Source organism: Cenococcum geophilum (genome assembly GCF_001692895.1).
Source record: "Cenococcum geophilum 1.58 unplaced genomic scaffold K441scaffold_6, whole genome shotgun sequence".
NCBI lineage: Eukaryota > Fungi > Ascomycota > Dothideomycetes > Gloniales > Gloniaceae > Cenococcum > Cenococcum geophilum.
In genome coordinates this window covers 881,907-904,885 of record NW_027137564.1, presented here as the reverse complement: position 1 = coordinate 904,885, position 22,979 = coordinate 881,907, and the positions used below count along the sequence as shown (strand labels likewise).

General features: G+C 41.8%; 4 protein-coding genes across 4 annotated transcripts; 3 read left to right on the top strand and 1 right to left on the bottom strand.

The window, feature by feature from the left end:
• Window positions 1-77: 77 nt before the first annotated feature.
• Window positions 78-1,255, top strand: K441DRAFT_603569 (DOLPP1 protein). Its single transcript, XM_067645310.1, has 3 exons — window positions 78-170; window positions 217-406; window positions 466-1,255. Exons 1-3 carry the CDS (start codon window positions 120-122, stop codon window positions 921-923), a joined length of 699 nt encoding a protein of 232 aa, XP_067508060.1. The 5' UTR covers window positions 78-119; the 3' UTR covers window positions 924-1,255.
• Window positions 1,256-4,064: 2,809 nt separating this feature from the next.
• On the top strand, window positions 4,065-6,512 carry K441DRAFT_603565 (uncharacterized protein). Its single transcript, XM_067645309.1, has 4 exons — window positions 4,065-4,513; window positions 4,572-5,761; window positions 5,839-6,043; window positions 6,094-6,512. The coding sequence occupies exons 1-4, from the start codon at window positions 4,228-4,230 to the stop codon at window positions 6,138-6,140; spliced, it is 1,728 nt and encodes a 575-aa protein (XP_067508059.1). The 5' UTR covers window positions 4,065-4,227; the 3' UTR covers window positions 6,141-6,512.
• Window positions 6,513-8,914: 2,402 nt separating this feature from the next.
• K441DRAFT_674147 (uncharacterized protein) lies at window positions 8,915-9,443 on the bottom strand (the record flags this gene model as incomplete). The annotated part of the gene is made up of 2 exons (XM_067650717.1): window positions 8,915-9,067; window positions 9,126-9,443. The coding sequence occupies 2 exons, from the start codon at window positions 9,441-9,443 to the stop codon at window positions 8,915-8,917; spliced, it is 471 nt and encodes a 156-aa protein (XP_067508058.1).
• Window positions 9,444-20,806: 11,363 nt separating this feature from the next.
• On the top strand, window positions 20,807-22,168 carry K441DRAFT_543294 (uncharacterized protein; the record flags this gene model as incomplete). The annotated part of the gene is made up of 3 exons (XM_067642730.1): window positions 20,807-21,139; window positions 21,199-21,368; window positions 21,418-22,168. The coding sequence occupies 3 exons, from the start codon at window positions 20,807-20,809 to the stop codon at window positions 22,166-22,168; spliced, it is 1,254 nt and encodes a 417-aa protein (XP_067508057.1).
• Window positions 22,169-22,979: the final 811 nt, after the last annotated feature.

Genomic DNA, 22,979 nt, shown 5'->3' with positions numbered 1-22,979 from the left:
AACGAGATGACGAGGGGAAATCTGCCGCTCCGCTCCGCCCCGCCCCACGCCAAGAGCAGATCTCAACTTCCTGCAACGCTTCCTGCGCCTTTAATTCTACCAAACCACCTTTATTTACCATGGAGGACTACGCTCCACTGGCCTCTCTGTCTCTGACACATGTTCATTACGTGAGTCACCCCTTGTGCCTCCAGAATAGTGTCTGACTATAAAAAGAACCCTGCAGATCGCATTTCGTACATATGCGCCTGGCTAGCTCTCGTTCCACAGGGCTTGTGTATAGTCTACGCTACGCTAATATGGTCAAACCGCGAGGCCGAGATTCTGCTCATGTTTACCGGGCAAATGGCGTGTGAAGCAGTGAACTGGGGCCTCAAACGATACATCAAAGAGGAACGACCGCGTGGTATACTTCAGACCTCTTCTCATTGTAGACAAGTCGAAATTTACTGATCACCCTTTCAGAAATGCACGGAAAGGGTTACGGTATGCCGTCTTCCCATGCTCAATTCGTAACCTTTTTCTCCCTCACCCTCACCATGTTCCTGCTCTTCCGGCATGTTCCCCACCCGACCGAGACACATACACCGTTCAGCTTCTTCCAACGCCTCCTTCTCTCCGTTATAGCAATAATATCAGCCGCTGCAGTGGCCTCGAGCCGTATATATCTCAGTTACCATACTCCGAAGCAAGTTCTAGTTGGATGTGCCGCTGGCGCTTTACTTTCAGTCGTGTGGTTTGCATTCACAACATATCTAAGGCGGTCGGGGTGGGTGGACTGGGGTCTAGACACTTATTTAGCTAGACAACTGCGGGTTAGGGATCTAGTTGTGGAAGAAGATCTGGTAGACTCTGGCTGGGCGAGGTGGGAGGAGAGAAGGTTAAAGAGGGGAAACCTTGCTGGAGGGAAGAAGGTAAGGTAGCAAACGGCCAACTTTCTTTCGAAGTTGCCTTTAAAGGGACAGGTCTTCGGGGCGGCTGTACTTGCTGCTGAAGCTCCTCAGATCGAATCCCCTCTTGTAGATGCAATGACAGAAGCGAGCAACGTGAACCTCGACTAAAAGGGCAAAGGACATGATTGTACTATCGTGGAATGGTTAAGTGTCATGTTTTATGTAAATAGGTACCATTTAGTGTTGGCATCACGGAGCTTGCCTAGATTCTGGTTAGCCTGTACCGTTTACATTGCTACTATCTTCTATCATGTCATCTGTAGTCTTATTAGGTAATACCTATTATCGACAAAGTCATCCAGTTCTTCTATTGCTCATGACTTATCACTATCATGCATAGTATGGTACGATTTCTTGCAGTCTTCATTTTCTTCCATTCAAGCGCTTGTCATTATCAGGCCTCTGTCCATTATGTTCTAGGGCCGTTGGCGAGTCCCCGATCCGCCAATCGCTCCATTGAGTAGGGACAGAACGTGCAGAGTGGTGCAAGTATAGATTACAATAGATCCAGACCGTTATAAATCCGATGATACTCCTATGGTATTGCCCCGTAAGGACTCATCTCGCTGAGGATCCTATTGTATGTCATCTAGCACTATAATTGGCATTGTCACCTGCATCCTGGAACAACTATTACAAGTGGGTTTGAGGTGCCTATTCAGCGCTTTTCCTGGGCCGACCACGCATACCAGACACTCATGTCGCTTCTCGAAATACTGCAGCCCGTAGGCTCGGGGGGTGGATAAACTTGTACTACGCTGTCTGAAATATTCGACTGTGCCTTTTCTCTAGTACATCGCAGAGATTTAGCTCGTAATATGCGCTACAATCACCTTAAACATAGTGATAAACACCAGCACTGGCATAAACTAGACCTCTCAGTTAAGTCAGCAGCGGACAGCTACAATACAATAGCAAACACACAAAATTTCACCAAACTAGTCGGCAAGGGGGTATGAAACTCATGATTAACAACACACAGTCTTCCAGACGGGAGGGAGCAAGTGGACGGGACACCTCACGCTCGCAATAATCTAAATTTTACTAAGTCGAGTTTCGACACTTTCCTAACCCTAACCATCTATGACTGGCTTCAGCGTTTCAAGCGAAACTTTAACAGGACCGAGAACTCATCTTACATTAGCTAGTGAGAATAAGTTTTCCATTCTTGCGACCATGCGTACACCAACCCGTTATGAAACACCAGGGACCAAGGTTTCTAGATAATTCCGATGCCAGAGGGTAGAGCAGTAACGCCCTCAAAACTACAGGTTCTATGCTCCAGGACTGGCTTCCCGTATTACTCTAAGTGATATTACTGAGGAGCACTGTCAGCATACTCTGCTGGTATATTCGGACTATGTAGTCTCACAAGTTTGGTAACGTTGAGGCTACAAACTTAGAGAAGAAGCGTAAAACTTACTATTCCCGTAACTGTGACGGATCCAATGATGCTGAGAGGAAAAAGACCAAAAAATTGGCACTAGAAATTGTCCTCGCCATTCCTTTTGAGAAGGACTCATTTGATGCGACCTGTTGTGTGTATATCTAGGAAGGACTGAAATACCTTGGAAATTCACGCAACGGCGAAGACTCTCAGGGCTCTGTTTAGTGAACAGACTCTATGTTGCTTGCATAATGTTTCGGACTGTGCGATATTCTCTACTAAACCCCTTGTCTCTAAATAGTTTTATTTACTGCTGAATTTGGAGATGTGGCGGGCTATACCGTTCCCACTTAACAGACTTACTGGTCAACCGGCTTAAAATCTCCCCGGCCACAGAACAGAAAACTCGTCAAAATTAACGGCGTATAGTAACATAAATTATATCCTTTATAATTAAGCCTTTTTTTATTTTTTTAAATAATCTTGAAAAACTAGCTTCAAACTTCGAGTATTCTATAGCCTGGACTGAGATTTGTAGATAAAAGAAAGAATGCTAGCTGAGCCGAGTGCAAGGCTGGATAGATAATGCTGTGGAAATATTGGAATATTTCATGGTCTTATTTCTGTGAGGAAGGATTCACATGGCTGCCGGAACCGTGTAATGAGCCTGAGAGCTTGGTAAGAGTAATACTATTACCCATTATACTCAGGTTCTAGGCCCTAGCCACAGTCCGTATTAACAAGTTCATATCCTTGAACTTAGATTGAAACATATGGCCTGTACAGGCTCTAGTGTCCCCTCCCTGTGTGCGCGCGCACAACACAGCAATTTCGGTAATCACTAGTCAAGTGCACCATCCAGCGTAGATACTGTGCGCTTGCCAAAAGAGCTGTGTACCCGCAAGAAAGGCAAAGCCTTTATTTTTTTAAGCTTAATTGCAAGAGTTAAACTTGAAATTCTCTAGTGCGTACGAAGCGAAATTGCTGTGTGTGCGCGCGCGCATAGGGGGGGGCACTGGGGCCTGTACAGGCTGGAGAGAGAAGAGCGGGTGGTACACGATTTCCGAGGGCATTCAAAAATTTCCTAACTCCCGAACATTCACTGCAAGCAAACCGATATTTCAACGCCATTCAGCCACTTGCTCAACAGATTTTCAAGAAGTTTTTTGATGAGATATTCAATTCTAAGGAGTTATTAAGTGCGCACAGTGAAGCGCCCAGGAATTGTCCGAAGAGCCGGAATGCAACAAGCATTTGAACGTCCTTTCGTATAGAGAATCCTAAGTTGATCGGCGGAGTTTCACGCACGAGCTGGGAAATCGGACCACTAAACTACTCGAAAATGAGTATTACGGCTGAGGCTGAGCCTTGAAACTTGACTAAACCCCAGCTAAGATAAATTGAACAGCTGGGCGAGGCTCGGCGGGGCTCGGCTAGCTTGGCACTCATAATTTTAGGGCGGCAAGGCTATCTTTGGGATCTGACAGCAGACTTGTGCAATGCATCTCCCTTACAAGGGCGTAGATCTTACTGTATGCATATGCCTCAAGCGGTATAGTCGTATCCTCTAACACATCTTTGGGATGGTTATGCAACACAGCAGATCCCGAATCTCCTCCATTGCTGCCTTTACTAATCGTGCTTCACCTCCGCCGGCGAGAAACGCGCCGCGGCTTATGGATGATCAATGATGTGGCTTCACGTATCCCAGCCGTACCCCAACAGTCATTTCAATGTAAAGATATATAACCCTTGGAATCAGTTCATTTTCTTCTCCTTTACCTCTCACGAGCAGCCTGTCCTTCTATATTTGCATCCTTTTTCTTTTTCTTTTTCTGGTACCATTCGTAATTCTTCTTGTTTATTTACGAAATCCAGATTCTCACTATGGGTCATCATCACGGGCCTCTCAAATTCATTGCCAGCCCGCTGAAACATGTAGAGCACAGCGAGAAGGAAGAACAGACACCCCTCGGAGGGTCAGATCAATCACTTAACAAGACGAACACCGACACGGAAGTGCTCCCATTCCAAAACAATGATGGAGAACTCCATGACACTCCGGCATTCCATCGCCATGAAGAGGCTACCACAAGCGAGCTGTTCTACGATTTGTTCTTCGTAGCTAACCTTACTACTTTCACCAGCCTTCTCGAGATCAATGATCACAAGTGTATGTCCTATTTTTTCCACATTCCCGCTAACCATATTTATACTGACCCCATTTCTAGCACTATCCGCGTATATTGGTTTTTTCTGTGTCTTGTGGTTCACCTGGTACCAAGTCTCCCTCTACGACGTGCGCTTCTCGACCGACAGCATTTTTGAGCGAGCTTGCAAAGCTCTTCACTTTGGTACTATGGTCGGCTTTGCCGTAATGGGACCGCAGTGGAAACCAGGCGAGGAGACAAATGATTATAGCACATTCAAAGCCTTCTCACTTATTCTTATGGTCAGTAGGCTTGTGCTTGTCGTTCAGTATGGATCCACCCTGTACTTTACACGGAATTATCGCAGCGCCAGACTTCCTCTACTGCTTGTCATGGGATCGTATACCGTTGCTGCTATCCTCTATGGCGCTTTAACAGCTGCATTCCCGAAAGGAGATGATTACACTACTAGCAATGTCTACATTGCTTGGTACATCATCTCCATTGCAGAAACACTGCTCACTACAGCTGTTTCCTGCCGCTGGCGTGTAATCAGCTTCAAGGGCACGCATTTGATTGAACGCTTGAGTCTCTTAACTCTGATCATTCTTGGAGAGGGTATCATCGTTGTCTGCAAGGCAATCTCGAAAATTGTGAAGAATTATTACATCTTCACTGCTTCAGTTGTGGGCCAGATCATCGCTGCCGTGCTAATCATCTATTTTCTGTATATGCTTTATTTTGACCGCCTCCGAGACACCCACTTCGGTACAATCAAGCAACAGATATGGGCCTTCCTCCACTTCCCTCTTCACATCACTCTCGTCCTCGTTCTCGAAGGCGTGTCAAATTTCGTCGTGTGGCGTCAAGCTGTTCAAGGTCTCCAGACAGTTTTGGGTGATCTTAGCCTCGACTTCAGCGCAACATACGACACCTCCGATGAGTTTATCAGTCAGGTGAATTCCACGGCCTGGAACGACGTTTTCGACTACGTACCTAAAGGTATCGACTTCACTGACGCTGTGAATGACGTCAACTCAGCACTGGTAGAGGTTGCAAACACATGGAACGATACAAGCGAAGAGGCTATAAATGCAGGAGTCAATGCGCTTAACGACATTATTTTTGCGTTGGCAAATACGGTTTTGGAAAGTTTGAGCATTGAGGCGCCCAAGTCAAAGATCAAGAACGGGGTAAAACCTAGTCAAGAGGATCAAACAGCGAAGCTGTTCGGAGTATTCAGTCTTGTGTTCATCTACTTCTTTGTTACAGTAAGTGCTCAGCGTCTCCAATTTTCAACACCTTGAACCCTTTATGTTCCGGATCTGTTATATTGACTCATCGATAGGCTGGTCTTACTCTAATCATCATGGGAATTCTTGCATGGCTGAGCGAAAAGCCGAAGAAGCTTGGTGACTACGTCCGCAGCTCTGCGAACTTCGTGGTCGGTCTCGGACTTTGCCTTCTTAGCCTGATGTCCCTCACCGAAGCGCAGGGCAACTTTGCTTTCAGCTCCTGGGTTTTGCCGACTCTTTGTTTGAGCCTTTTTCTCGGTGAGTTTCTGTTCTTGGATGAAGTATGGTGGACACTAACGAAGTTTCAGTGGTCGTGGTCAACCATATCCGCTTCGGCAAGGCTTCAGGCCATTAGATCTACTTCAAGTCGTTCCCCAAGGGACGCGGGATGTTTTGGTCTAAATTCAGTTGATGATCCTGTTCAATTTAATTACTTCATGTACTGTTGAAAATACCGATATGTAGGTATCGGATCTGCACAGGATACTAGTCAACTTTTTAATGCAAGCCCCTTGAGAGTTTTAAGAAACATTTCTATCTGTGGCGGTAACCAATTTGAAATTCCAACGTATTTGTAGGAATACATCAATGGGATGAAGAGATTCTTCACTAAAATACGCATACTTGAGAGTGACTCGAGAAACATTGCTCCTTTTTCAAATCTGCTGTCATCTCAATACGGAGGCAGCGGGCAAAAGTTCCTGGCCCCCTTGCGCCACAAATGCGCCACCAATAAGCCACAAAACTACTTTCTTAGCGTTCCGAATTAGGAAGGAAGCTGGTATAGAAGATGGATTTTGGCTCTTTACGACGAGAGTGTAGATATATGACATTATAATAGCCACCTGGTGTGGTGGTGATATATAGAATTACTGCTTCTGCCTACTACCTCGCCTACCACCTTGTCCAGCACCTCGTCCAGCACCTCGTCCAGCACCTCGTCCAGCACCTCGTCTAGTACCTCGTCCAGTACCTCGTCTAGCACCTCGCCCACCACCTTACCGTGGCTTCTTTCTGTCGGACGGACAAGTCACTCATAAGAACTCTGTCGATTGAAGCTGGCTCTAGAAGCTCTCTATATACATGAGGTAGGGGCAAAAGATTGACGACGACACTGACGACGACACTGACGACGATTTGGAACTATTACTCAATCGCCACCAGGTCGATATTGCCACTCAGTCGGTAATAGGTAATAGAAACAGGGTGTGAGTCATAAGGTGGTACCTGACAGTGACCTCAACGTTCGACACTTTCCTTTTAATGACTTAGCCTGCTGCTGCTGTGGCTCCTGCTGCCGTTATGGCTCTTGCTTGGGCTTAATAAACATTATATTACGTAGCTTAATTGGNAGGCGCCGTCGTGGGTTTTGTCGTGGCTCTGGAGGTAGAGCTTATGGTAGTTTGGGAGGTGATTTGGGGGGTGGCTCTAGAGGCTCTTGGGGTAGTTCTTAAGATATTTTATAAGCTTCTTGTATCGCGAAGATAGTAGTAAGGGCAGCGCCAGCAGCGCTCTTAGCTGCTACTGCTAGTGTAATTTAATGCCGGAGACGCTTGTTCTAATAGCGGCTTAAATATTAATATTTATACTACCGTAAATCTTTATAGTAAGGGCCTAAGCTCTTATATAAGTTACCTATTATAAACAGTAAGATATAATAAGGATTTGATGGATTTTAAAAGTTTATAGAGTATAGTATTAAGAGGAGAGCTGTGTACGCCACGACCCCGCGGTGCGCGCCAAGCATCTCTTACGCCACATTAAGCCACTAAAGGCTAGCGCACACAGGGGGGGGCCAGGAACTTTTGGCCGCTGCCTCCGTACACAGTCACCTTCTGCCACGTTCACAAAGCGAGTCATTCACCAATTACCAAGCCAACGGTGTGCTCCGCCAAGAGCCACTAAATTTCTTAGAGATGCTTGAAATAGATTGCAGGAGCTTGTGGGAAGCGGAACGGAAATTTGATCTTGGCGCGCGTCGCTAAACATTCCCCTATCAAGACAGATCTTTCTGCAGCCGTAACTCCACACATTTCTCCTTCACTTGAGGGTGCGTTCGGTTGCAAGTTCAGATCAGAATGAGGGCTTCAGAATGGAGTTGATCTGGAGCTCCAATCTGATTCTGAGGCGACTGTTTGGTTGAATTCCAGTTCAACTTAAACTTCAGCCACAAATTTTTGATGTTCCTCTGACCGGCCCAAAAACACGCTAAAACTAAGGTCTTGGCGTCAGGAGCTCGAAGCTCCTCATTTGAATCTAAAGGCTTCAGATTGCACACGTCCGTGCAACCGTAGAGCCACAGACGCGTGTCAAATCGGGAAGGGACGCGTTCTTTCTGCCGGACCTTCAGTTCAGATTCAATCTAACACTTTTGCAACCGAACGACCCCTTATTCAATGAATTTTCGCATGAGCCCACAACGCGCTTCACGAAGAGCTCACGGCCCGCGAATATTAGGTCTCACCTGAAAAGCATTTTTTAGATGCAGGCTCTTGTCGCATGGGTAAGTCCCAGAGATGCAAGTAGTCCGATATTCAAGAATTTATAACTAGCTATTCGATTGACAATTGTAGGAGCTATCAAGCTAGGCTAGGGTTTAGGGGCTTGTAGAAGCTTCCTTAGTACTAACAGACTTTACAGAGGTATTTGGCGCCCCGACGGGAACAGCAGCAAGCGATCGGGTACGGCCACCCGGACGTAACCTAGCCTACAGTGAAGCCCGACCCAAAGTATCACCACATAACAACGCAAAAGGGGATACCATAAAAGAACCCAGGCGCTAAACTACTTTTATATGATACCTAGTTTTAAGTCCCGCTAGCCCCATAACTATACATCTCTGGGCCAGTCTGATACAATAATTTATTGCCCTTGTAAGTAGCGAAAACCTCTCTTCCAGAAGACTTTTCTCAAATTATTAAATTACTTCAGTACGTACGAATCGCGCTCGTGTAACTCAGTATTGCTCTGGGGCGTCTTCTCTTTCCCTCATGCGTCGATATGACCAATACCAAGCACAAACATACACAACAAAGACAACGCCAGCAACAACTCCGTAGACAATCCCCCCGCTCGTTGTGTTAGCGGCAAGCTTTATGCCCATTCCGCCGTTGATAATTCCCAAAGCTATCAGAATGCGGCCCAGCCAAACGTGCAAAGCATGTTGTAGTTCTTCTTTCCAGTCAACGTGAAGTAGCGATGGTGGAGCATACCAAGTAAAGGCTGTAGAAAGAAGAGGCCGACGAGGACAGTGCCAAAGATCTCATGGCTTCGATTCCAAAGCTACAGGGGTAAGGTAAGCCTTTCATAGACTTGAGAAAACAATAAAATCTCCGCTCACCTCGTTGTGCAGGTAACTAAGCCAGCATCCCAGGCCAAATCCAACGAGGAGAATAAACATTCCGGTCATTTGCCAGACCATGTGCCACCATAAAATGTTCTTGGTAGAAAATAGTGGGACCATTGTTGCTCCAAGAGGAAAAAAAAGCACGATGGCGATGGAAATTACGGTACCATGAGCGATGTGTGCCTTTGTTCGCAAGGATTCATTGCCGTGGAGGCCTGGCATGTTTTCATCATCATCACGACGATTGTTGGCTGCAATGCAGGTCGAGATGAGGTACATTAAGAGCAGGAGTGTTGTGACAACTTTTACCATATTGAGAGAACGAAGAGGAAGAGGTAAGACAAGCCGGAAAGATTCTTCAATGAATGAAGTAGGCTATATACCTCTCCAAGCTTTGTTGCACAAGTCGCGAAATCAGCACTATTTGCACGGAATCTCAGATGGAATAATAGTTAAACATAGAGCTTGAACCATACGAGAGAGCCTATCATGAAACGGGTCGACATTGTAAGGCATGGATAATTCGGTATTGCTTTACTGGAGGCCTCGCATGCTCGAAATGCAGCAATCATCTCTGTGGCTCAGCTGGAACATGTGGAGTGGAGTGCCAGGGAAAAAGCTAGGATGCTGATAGCTTGTTATAACCTCCTTTAGCGCAGGAATCACTTCGTAAAATTTACCTCCCACTGCAATGGTGCTAGATTTACGGCATTCGCGCATACATCGAGTCTTTCCTTGCTTTCCACCCCTCCGAGGTTCGGTTGGAATTTCTCCGTGGTGACGAGGCAGGCAAGTATGTAGCAGATTGAGGTCACGGTCGTCCGATTCTGAACTATAATACGAACGGACCAATAGCGAAGTATCTGACCTTCCCCACCGCAAGAATAGCATGCATAAGGATCACGTTTCGCTCTTAGTGTTTCATGTCCGTCCGTCCTTTCAAGGCAGACTTTGCATTTCGTATAAATGCGCCTCCTAGCTTGCATTGCGCTAGAGGAAGGATGTAATTTGACGTCTCAATTTTGCCAGAACTCGGTTAGGAAACGTTTGCGAAACAAGCGTTACAATTAGCATGAATACCACAAGGGAGCCTTGTAATCAGCCCTTCAAGTAGGCCGCCGTTGGAGGCCTAGGCCACGGGGCCTGGCGCGAGGCGGTCTTCGAATCCTCCGATGCAAGAAAGTAAAATATTCGATGGTTGATGGTAATCATACACTCCCTGCCCAAACAGGCTTAGATTATTCCTGTTTAGGTTAGAACGTCGCGTCTAGTAGTATATTAACTTACAGTAGTACCATTATTCTTACTACCTATAATACTACTTACCTGCTTCTAAGTTAACTAATTAAATTACGTAATGGCCTAAAAGGCACTGCGCGAGCTAATTTAGGTGCTGCTACCTCTGCTTAGCGTGGTTTTTAATATTAATACTGCCAATAATATTGATCAATATTGTTACTAATCAATATTGGCGCGTATTGGCAAATATTGGCGTATTTGTAATATTGGCACGGATATTCTTAGCACCCCTTAAAAAAATTTTACACTTTAATATTGTATACATAGTTATTATAATAATAGCTTCTAACGCGGGTTTATTACTTTTTACACCTATATTAGACTCCCTTAATATAGAGGAGTTATTAAACTCCTAATAAAAGAAGACCTCTAAGCTATAGGCACATACCTAGCTACCATACAAAGATGAGGCTATATACTACCAGAGAATAAGGCTTAGGGATCGTTCGGTTGCAAATGAGGTCCACATCATAATCTGTTCGATCTGTGCGTCTTTTAGTGTCGCTCGTTTTGTAATTAGTGGCGGCTACCACCGTGACTTAATTGAATCAGTAAATGAGTCGATCGTTCGGTAAGCCTCTAGATGAGACTCCATATTTGACTCCGCACAATGGGTTATTGATTTTAGTGGGCGATTTAAGTGACCCTCTGCCACCAGGCCTCTATCGTGACTCCCTGCTTTGGTGTAGCAATGGAGCCTCCTCCACGGCCAATACCCTCTCGCCGGTTGACCTTTTCTACACCTGCGCCAACCTCCCGTACGAGCCGCAGTAGAGTTACCGCGACGCCCGCCGGAAACAAGCTTATCGCGATTACGAAGGTTAAGATAATGATATTATATAAGGCTTGCAAATGCGACAGCAGTATCGCGATTGGGGCGTGCGGAGTCGCCATATTATAAGAAGTCGTTACTTTGGCATATGCGAGAGCTCCAGAATCAATATGGAATATGGGGCAGGAGCTCGAGGCTCCTTATTGAAACGGTGCCAAGAACCTCATTTCAACTACTGTATACGGTATAGCTTGCAAATTTGACGCGCTTACCGATATGGAGGAGCTCCATATTCAAAAGTCGTCATATTTACCGAACGACAACCTCATATTCATATTTGAGCTCCATATCGGTTAAATATGGAGCCTCCATATTCAATATGAAGTTGCAACCGAACGATCCCTTATATACTATAAGCATTATATAAAGATAGTATATTGCTTAAAGTCTACTATAAATTTTTAATATTACCTAAGGTCTAAGTATAATAATAATAATAATAATAATAATAATAATAATTCATTGCTTAACGTCCGATTCGGATCCCTACTAAGCCTACGTAGACTACTCCTTATTTACATGTGGGGAGAAAACTCTATTTAAGAAAAATAAGAAAACCCCGTAATCTATCTCCCCGCCTTTTAGGACTCGCCTACTTAGCGCCTATAAGTCGCCTATAGTGCTCTACTACCTTACTATTTAACCTTTTTGGGAACCACTGCTGCCGTAATAAGCCTACGGACGCGCTAGTATTATAAACTTTTACTCTACTACTATAGAGTTACTAGGGGGCACCTGCTGCTCGCCCCCTTGCCTTTTATTACTATTTCCCTTACAACCCAGAACTAATTTAGCATATTTTAACTAATAAGCTACTAGGTAACCGCCTTAAGGCCTTTTTATATTGAGAGCAGTATATTATAGTTCTCTATACCAGCTACTAAGAGTATTATTTCTTAATTAGTGCGTAGGGGGCATAGCAGTATTATGTGTTTTGGTGTCTATCTTAGCTAGCTATATTTATATCTTGGGCTACCTACTAGGATACCTACCCAGTAAAGCTAATCTTTTAGTCCTATTATTCCTGTTCTTAAGAGTATTACTATTATATTTTCTACCTTTATTAGGCCTTCTTAGAGCCCTTAGGTATTTACCCCCTATAGCGTTAACCATGCTATAGCTTAGGTTTATTTTGCCTAAATTAGCCTCTATACCTTTAACTCCTATTTACCTCTCCAGCGTTAGTCCAACTAGTATTATATTGCGGTAGATGGTTTTCTAGCGTTCTTGCGTGTTCTACTTTAGCTCCTTTCTCTATCTTGCTATTATCTTTACTAACCTCTTATATGTCTCCCTTCCTCCTCTATATAGGCCTGGGCCCTAAAGCGGCACTATTCTTCTTCTGCTTTCTTTACCTGTTTCTTTAATATCTCTTTCCTACTTTAGGGTTATTAGTTTGTTCTCCTATAGGGCACCCTAGGGTCCCTCTATAGTTTACTTAGGCGTGTCTTAATATACTTTATAACATTAGAGTTACATTTATTTTACATTCTTTATATTGCAGCGGCTTTAATATATAACTATAGGGGGGGAATATTGGATTCCTTTTTAAGCAGTGCTGTGGCCGTTTGCTTGTACCCGCCTATAATACTTTAGAGGCAGGCTGTTTGGACCTTTTAAAGTGGTTTAAGGAGTGATTTTAGGGGGCCCTTCTTAGTTTCTCTAATGGCCCAGATACTAGATCTATATGTTATGGTTAGCCGGACGACTGCTATATATAGTAGGCGTAACCTCTAGAAGCATAGACCCCATATAGAATTAACAATTCTGGATAAAGCGATAAACTATACTTAGCCTTTACGGGCTACTTATACCGTATATACGTTCCACTAGAGCTTGCTATCTACCTATACTCCTAATACCCTTAGGCCCTAAACTGGTTAACCCCTAAAGCCTTAGATACGAATTATATACTAAAGATCTACAGATTAGTTGCGTTTTCTTATAAAATAGATTAGCTGGTATTTCTCTGGTGAGAATTAAACTCTATAACGTTTTACCTACTCTATATAAGTGTTATAGGCTTTCTCTAGTGTTCTACAGTTCTCTACGGCTGTTGGCCCGTATATAATTAGGTTTATATCATTAACAAAGCCTATCCCCTAGGTCGCCCCTTCCTTAAAGAAGTTAAGTAGGTTGCTTATAAAGAAAAGGAAGAGTATAGGCGAGAGGGGTAATTTTTGTGGTATTCCTATTGCAACTGCAATAGGGGGGCTCTAGTATCCGCTAAAGACTAGTAATATTTCTTTCTAGCCTATAAATCCTTAGATAAATTATATAATCTATTCTAGGAAGCCCTTTGCCCTAAGGATATACAGGAGACGCTCGTGGGGTATATTGTTATAGGCACCACTAATATTTAGGCTAAGCATTAATACTATAAAGTCCTTTCGCATCGCCCATGCAGATTTAATGGTAGTAGTGAGTAGCGTAAGTGCTAATAGTGTTAAGCGGTTCTTTCTTGCCCCTATTTAGCTTTATAGTAGTAGGGCGTGTTCCTCTACTATATCTGCTATGCGTTCCGCTATTACCCTTTTTAAGATCTTGCTAAGGGTGTTTTCTAAGGCAATAGGGCGGTAGCTTCCTAGGATTAAGTAGTCTGCTTTACCTTCTTTTTATAGGATAACCGTTGTTATAGATCTTCCGAGTTGCGAGTAGTAGCCTATAGTAAAGTATACTCTGGCTATATCTGCAAGCCAAGGTGCTATAAGTGGCCTATAGGTTTTTAGGGCCTTATTTAGAATCCCATCTAGTCCTAGTACTATATTGTTTAAAAGGCGGCTAATAGTTCTAGCTATTTCCTCTATTATTATATCGCTGTTGACCCATAGGCGAGTTACTAGTATTTCGCCCGTAATATTACTAAGGTCTACTAGAGCCGGTTAGGGGAAGAACCTTTCTATAAGGATCTTTACCTTCTTATTATTATTGTTTATGGCCTGTAATTCTCCTGCTCTTTATAGGGGTAGTAGGTATAGGTCTTTTACTAGGCGCCCTGCCTTTTTCTTTACCTATTTTACTATATCCCAAAGGCCCTTATTATGGGGGAGGCTCGGGTTAGAAGTATGCTCATTTATAAACCGTCTCCAGTTATTCCTTACTTCTTTTTTTAGGGTATTCTTTAGCTGGTTTCTTATATCTTTGTATTGTCTTTTATCTTTAGGGTTATGGCTACTTATATATTTCCTTTTTACTTATTATTGGCTAGCAACTAGAACTGCGTATTATGTGGACTATATATATTACGCGTAGGGGCCCGGTTTTAAGATCGGGCAGTGCTCTTTTAGCCTATTTTTAATTGCTGCCTAGATCCTTTCTAGTCTTCGGTTGATTTCCTTAGGGGTAGTTAATAGGCCTCGCTCGTTTAGTATTAGGTGGATTTCTTCTAGGTCTTAAAGTTGTTATTTAACTGTATTAAGGAAACTATCTATCTTAAGCTTCCTTATTGCGTATCTTTTTCTATTTAGTTGCGCTTTAGTATCTAGGTCTAGCTATATCTAGATAGGGATATAGTCTAGGGTAAGTGCCTATTCTTCTTTAGGGTTGCACCTTTCGAGTCTCTGGTATAGGCCTTTGTCTATAAATATAAGGTTAATTATACTTCTAGCGGTACCTTATTGCTATGTAATTACTCCTAGGGGGGTAGCTAGCTTAAGGCCCTAGATATCTATAGCTCTTAGTAGGCACTCTAACTGTTAGTCTGCAGTAATATGGATACCCCCCTACCGCGAGTAGTAAAGGTTTATATCTCCTAATAGGATAGACTCTATACCTTCGGTTTCTAGTAAGCTTATTACTAATATAATATTCTCTATTTATAGGACCCCTTTAACCCTAGGGTTATACACATTAATAATTTATACCGGTCCCCTATATATTTAGATTGTTATAACTGTAATATCTAGGTTAACTGCCTGCTATAACTATAAGGATAGGTTAATAGCCTTACTAATTATAAAGCACACATATATAGCTGCTTTTGGTTTATATAGGAGCTAGAATCCTTAGGGGTAGTATATTAATTATATAAAGGTATTATAATACGGCTCTTGTATAGTAAGAATATAGTATTTCTCTAGGTCTAAACTATCTAGTAGGGGCCTTGCAAGGCGGTGGTTTATATTGCCGTAGTTATACTATATAATAGATAGGTGGCGGACCCCCAGTAAGGGTCCTTTAACTCTCCTTTATTCCTCGCTTCTTCTATTTCTACTTTCTTTAGGATATTTAGAGCTTTTATCTCTTATATCTACACCCTAGTTACTACTTATTTTATATAGAGCTTTCTATTTCTGTGTCTTATATTCCTATTAGCGCTTCTATATCTAAATCTATTATTATTACCGGTTCTTCCCCTATTCTTACTGGTCGGCTATATACCCTTTATAGGTTGGCTATAAATGTTATATTTGCCGTATTAAGTCTAATTCTTAATTATCCTGGTCTTAAGCCTGCTATTACTGTCTATAGGGGTCTTCCTACGGGGCGTCCTCTCCCTTATGTCCCCTGTAACCCTTATATCCCCTATAACCCTTATGTCCCCTATAACCCTTATGTCCCTAATTAGTTTAGTAATATCGCGTGGCGTTACTTTTGGCCCGTTAAGGCTTGGGATGGCTGGCCTAGCCCTCTAGTATTAAAGGTAGGAAATGCTAGGAAGGCACCTGCGTCCCCCTAGCTTATCGCCTATTGTTTCCATTTATATAACCTAGTGTGCAGTTATTCCCGTAGCTGTTAAGCCCTTACCTTCCGTCTCCTATATTTAATGTAGTCTTCTCTCTCCTACGCCTTATATATGCTTTAGTGGCAGTTTATGCATTTTATTTAGTCTTAATTTAAGTAATATCTTATATTGTAGGGGCCTACATAATGGCCGTAGTATACCTATACTGCGCATATAGATTAGGTGTGTCCCCATTATATATAGCAATAGCATTATTTTAGGCGTAGTCTATAGTTATAGAGCCTTGTGTTGTATATAAGGCCATTTATAATTATTCCTTTTTAGATAAGGAGTTTTTGTATTCCTAGTATATATATACTAACGATAAGGGAGCTATGCATTTATCCGGTGTTTCCCTAGCAAGTCTCCGGCGACCCTTATATCCTCTTATTATTCTTATTATATACTTAGTTTATATTTTCCTATTAAAGTTATTAGATTTAGGTAATTTTGAGTTCTGGTATAAGGCGTTCCGTTTATTTTACTATCTCCTATATAATTGCTATATTGTCCGCCTGGCGTCCCTTTTCTACCCTAAGGCTTATAGGAACCGCTGGGACTTTAACTGGGTAATCCTTACGGAGTACTTTTATGCTAATACGTTCTCCTAGCCTATCCCTTACCCTTATAGCTCGTTCCTTTGCCTATTAGTCCTTTAAGGTGACTCTAATATCTCCGCTCTTAAGGTATTAGACTATAACAGCGTTATAAACCTCTTTATGTATCTTTATAAGGACTTCTGTTTCTAATTATCCCCTAAGCCCCTCTACTTATTCTATATTTGGTTATATTATAATTATATACCCGGTTATTAACTTAAGGGGGGTGGGTTCCCTATACTGTAAAAGCGTAGCTATAGCAGCCTAGGTGCGGTTCGCCGGTAAGGGGGGGTTATACTTATTTTTAATTTTGCCTAGCCGTTAGAGGATTTAATTAAGGGTTTGCTAAAGGGGCGCCTAAGGTTTACTAGACTAGTGGAGCCATTCTACTAGCTATATTAGTTTGTTATAGCTAACGGTTACTCCCCTACAATTCTAGATACTAGACGCGTCTAATAGGCTTTATATTTTATTAGATGCCTTCTTAATAGAGGTATTTCCGCTTTATGGTGTGGTATTCGCCNNTNTTTNTTNTNGAGGGCCATTGCTNGGCGTAGTTCTAGCGGTCGCGCGNGAGTGCGAGCCACCGTCNTTTNACGTGTGCCTCCCCTGCGATGCATGCATCTCAGGGGGATTCTCTGGGTGTTTTTCAGGGTTCTTTTGGTTGGTTTTGGTCTTTTTAGGCCGGGTGCAGCAAGAGCTCCAGTTTTTTTTAGTAAGGTTATATAAGGACCTTCGTCTAAGTATAATATCCGTTCTAAAAAGTAAGAGGGCCCTATTTATACGAAAACCAGTACTTAACTTTATAATCTTTATATGCAGCTCCGCGATACAGAGTAGGCAAATAATATTAATATGCTTATTCTTCAATCTGCACTTAACCGGGAAGCTATTACTATAGTACTTGTTTTATTAATAACCGTATAAAGGCTACCATTTTAAATTATTAAATGGCCAGAGTTCTACGCGTTCTATTAGGTCCTTAATTTAAAGGTTAAGGGTTATATTATAACGGCTTATTCTATAGTTAATAAAATAGTTTAGAATATATTTGTAATATAGAAGAACGTTATATAAAAGAAGCTTTAATTAGTAATATCTAAGGTTTACCTCTTACTAAATATCTAGACGTTTCTAAACAGATATCTTCTACTTAGCGTCTACGTATACTTTATTAATTAAAATAAAAGACTATAAAGAGGCCTTCTTGCACTTTATATGACACTATTATATAGTAGAGAGAACTAGTTCTAAACGCTGCTTCTAATACTTTAGGACTACGGTATCGTATAGAGACTTAGTGCTATTATCGCCGATAATACATCTATAAATAATGTCTTATGTTATACGATCCAAAAATATCTTTAGGAAGATTATAACATAGAGTGGAAATCTCTATACTAACAAATTTGATATAATAGCCATATTATCCACCTTGCTATTAAGGCCTTCCTCTTTTAAGACTTGGTTTAAGAAGATAAGCTTTTATTATACAATATTAAAGATAAAAAAGGAGTTAAAGTTAACCTAGACTCTAGGAGAAACTAATTTTAAACCCTTAGTACACTTAGTAAACTCTATAATATCATTATATATACCTAGAGCTTACCAAGTTATATAAGAGACTTTATTGCTCTTACTTAAAGACAAATCCTATTAAATAATCGTATAAGGTAAAATAGCTAGCACTAAATGCTTTAGGTAGCCTTAGAACTTAAGTCACTAATTAACCTTTATATAAAGAAGTATGCTAAGACCTTAGGCGAAGATTTCCTTACTTTATAGGATTGGACTACGCTTTATATAACGCATGATTTTCTTTAGATATTTAAGAGGGTTATATTAAAAACTTAGGGCTATAATATAATAATCTTAAACGTTCTCTTTTTAATAGATATTCTTATAAGGCATTTTAAGTAGAGTTTTATAAGGAATCTTCTTCTCTTACTTTTAAAAGTTCTTCTAATATCATATAATAGGAATATTATAAGAAGAATAGCTTCTTTTATTCTAGGATTTAAATTGGATAAAAGGTGTTTAATAAATACTACCTTAAGTTAAATAAATCCCTATTATACGCTACGGCAATTATCTTTTATTTTAAATATTGTACGCAGTATATCTAAGCAAATTAGGAAAAGAAGTGGCAGAAAGCTATACTTAAAAAGGTTAAATAACTCTAGGAAAATTACCAATTATAAGCTTTTAGGCCTAAGAGTTTTACTACTCTTTAGCTATTTGGGTTGCTATATAGGTAAGCTAGGCCTAAATAAGAACTTAATTTATATAAACGGATTGTTAAGGATTTTAATAAGTTTACTTGACCTTAGAGCTAAGATAAGTATAATGACTATATTAGCGATCCTCTAAGTTATATTAGAAAGCTTTCTGCCCTTTAATAGTGGTGCTAAAAGCAATAGCGCGTATAATGGCTATAACTATTGCTACTAGTAATTACTATTTTATTAATTCTAGTAATAAGTGATGAACCTAAACGAACCTTTTTAGAAGTACGTTATATAATCTTATAGGAAAGAATATAAATAGGTGTTAAGACTCTTAAATAGGTAGAGTATATAAAACAGTGGCACCGAACTAAACTTTTAGTTAAGGAAACTTAACTTATTCCTTATATAAAGCTCTAAATTTAAGGACCTATCTATATATTAATCTGTTTTAGTTTTATTATATAAGATAACTACTAAGCTTATACGGTACGTTAAGCTATAGATTATATATAAGTGCTAGCAACACTCCTAACCAGCTAGGTATATATAGGTTACTAATATACTAAATAAAAGCTTGTATGTACCTAAGCTAGAATAATAGCATTTTAGGGGTTACCCCCTGGCTAGTCTTCCTCCTTATCCTTAATTAGCAACGGCGCTGCTACCGTGCTATTACTACTAGCACCGCTAGCCCCTACCTATAGTAAGTGTAGAGGTCCGCTACTACCACCTTTATCCTTATCTTATATAAAGCAGCGAGCTACATAGTTACGCCACTTATAATTCCCATATACTCCGCCAAAGTGCCTAGGTACCCGATAATATAATAGGAAAGGGTAATAGCCTAGGCAAGCGCTGAGGCACGTAGCGTATAGGTTACCTACTACCCTACCCTAAGATTATATAAGGATGGCGTTAATGTATAAAGGCCAGTACGTTGCTATTTAATAAGGGGAGATCGCGCCTTATATAAACTCCATATCCTGCCCTAAAAGGGCCAGCAACGCCTAAGCCTATAGACTATGGCAGTAGGGAGCCAGCTGCTGCTATCCTACTATAAGGATGGGATTAACATTAGCACCGGCGGCGTTAGCGGCGGTAATGGCGGCGTTATAGAGAACGAGAGCCCTAAGTTAAAGTTAGCTTTATATAAACTTCTAAAGCTAGGGTATAAGCTGCTCTAAAGCTGTGGCAAACCTATAAAGCTGTAAAGGGCGCTAGCTTTGTACGAGCTGTCCAGAGGATGTACTTACATTGTTACTACTGCTGCTGTTGTTGTTATTATTGTTATTATTGCTGCTGCTGCTACTGCTACTGCTGCTACTACTACTACTGCTGCTGCTACTGCTACTAAGGTGAAGTGAGGTAGAGTAACGTTTAGAATTAATATTAAAATACTATACGAAGGCGCGCAATTATATAACAACTAATTACGTAATTTAATTTAAAAACTTGCCAATATATGCCAATTCTTAATATAATCTTTTATTTTTAAAATAAATATATTACTATTAGAGCTATTTTATTAAAAGTGTTGCAAATATTGAATATTGGCACTGCAAATATTGGCATTTGCCGATATTTTATTGGCTGAATATTCGCTTATTGAAAACCACGCTGCCTCTGCTTAACGCCTGCGGACTATATAAGGCTAAAGTAAAAGAATCTAGGCCTATTTTAGAGAGGTGTATACATCTTAATTAGAGGGTGTATGATTATTATCGACCTATTCGATACACTCAATTCATAAACGCTAATCGGCATGTACGTCAGGGTTCTGCTCATCTAAGGACGCGCAAGCAACGACCACTAGATTAAAGTTACATTGGCTCGTGATCCTTTAAGGATTCGCACATCGCATGGCGCATGGCGCAGATCCTCGTATGTCGTATAGATTTCTATAAACTGGAAGGCCGCCCATACCATTCCCATCTGTTTGCGTGACTCTCAGAGAATCCCTAACACTTTAATTGCTCCAAAGAAGCGTGCCCAAGATGCGTCGCGCTTTTGTGGCTTTTAGTGCTGCTTTCGCCTTAGGTGCAGAGATACAAGCTGGTAAATGCATCTTCACTCCAAGTTTTCAACTGGCGTTTCTAGTCCCTCAGCCAGAAGTCCTAATTTCCGACCTTAAACCAACCTCTCATCTTATAGAATCGAATACCACCTCTCTGAAGGCACAATTCTTTTCCGAGTACAACTCGTCGCGCGTCCAAACCAGCTACGGACCTTTTACAGCCCCCTCAAGCACACAAAACAATGGCATGAAAGATTTCCAAATCGGTAACATCACCAAGCCATGCACCAACTGTCTCATCACGTTTATGGAGGTAAGTGCCTTGATCCAAGCGTGCGATTCGTCAGTTGAGACTTATGCTCTGCTATAAAGGCTGGACTGCAGTACCCGAACGGAACATATGCGAACAGTAACACGGGCATGTGGCTGCACCACACAGTACTGTACAATCTAAATCGTAGTGATGCCGTTTGTACCAAGTTTCCTGATCGATTTTTTGCGTCTGGAAACGAAAGGACTCCCCTCAACATATGCGTGAATGGGTGAGCCCTTACCTTCGAATCCGTTTCAAGTGGCTAATGAGGTCTATAGCACACAGAAAGCGGGATATTTCCTTAACGAGACCGATACTATTACCATGCTTGTCGAGCTTATGAACGAGACAGTGGAACCGCGGGATGCAGTGGTTACAATAACATTCGAGTATATTCCAACCGTGCCATCTGGTTTCGATTTTGTCACTCCGGTCTGGTTGGACATTGGAAATTGCACTACTTCCGACATGCCTGCTCAGGCAAACACAACCTTCGAGTATTCGTCTGCCCCCTGGACCTCGGATATATCAGGTCAGATCCTCGATGTTGCTGGCCATATTCATGACGGGGGGACGTACATCGAGGTTCTGCAGAACAACAAGATGATCTGCAACTGTTCAGCTGCTTACGGCCAGTCGGAAGGCTACATCGAGACAGGCCCAATGAACATGCCCATGATGAACATGGATATGGCGCATATATCTTCTATTGCGAGTTGTCCGAATGATGGTACGCTTAAGAAAGGCGATACGTTGGGCGTTACAGCACATTACAATACTTCCGAGTACGCACTAATGATGAATGACGATGGATCTCTTGCTCCGATCATGGGAATTTCTCTCCTATATATTGCTATCGGAGGAAATTTATCTACTACACCATCCGCTAGCGGAACAGCTTCCAGTACTCCAAGCAGCACCGCCGCAGGGGCTTCATCTATAGCTACAAATGCCGCTAGCATATTAAATGGCGCCGGAATGGCAGGCACGGGCGCCATACTTGGACTTTGGGCCCTGTTCGGAATGTAGGGATCGGGTCTTTGGTACCAAAGCTTATACAGCCAAATCTCCTTAATACGATACCGTTTGTTCGGCCGAACGTATCGTAATACCAATGGTATTGTTATATCAAGAGTCACGTATAGGGCGAATAAGTAGGGAAAACGGGGATTTAATACCTAAAAAGGCTTAAGATGTCTACCTTACGGGCTAAATAGGGTTCTTTCCCATACAAATTCTCTAACTAATTATGACGATATTGGTGGTAGGTACTTAGCGATATTGTCAAAAGTCAGATTATCGTAATATTACGCCGAAAAAGGCTTGATTAAGGGGTATAGATCGTAATGTAGGGGATATCGTTATATACCCCATATGGTATTAAGGAGGTTTGACTGTAATTTAATAGGAATGGGACGGGAAAATTCTCTAGAAAATATAGCTAGCCACACACCGTGTAAAATTCAAAGCGTCCTTCACTTTGCTCTCAAAAATAAATCATCAATTGCTGAATGCTTTACCTTTACATTATCTTATTGAGGCTCCAAAATTTGGTGAGCGCCCCTTGCGTACCTAAGCCCCCTAGCCAAGCTGCTCTACGGATTTTCTGACCGTATGCAGTTAGTGCGTTCGTATAATATGGGTTCTATCCCTTAGCACGGCACTTCGAGTCCAACGGTTATCGATAAGAACCAGCCAATTAAATTGTTCTACTCAATTTCTAATATCTAGGCGGCTGACTATAAAAAAGCAATTTCATAACTTTATATATTGCCTAGCTTGAAGATTAATAGAGTGAAATTGTGGACTATATGATATTATTAACGCAATGCTGAAGAGA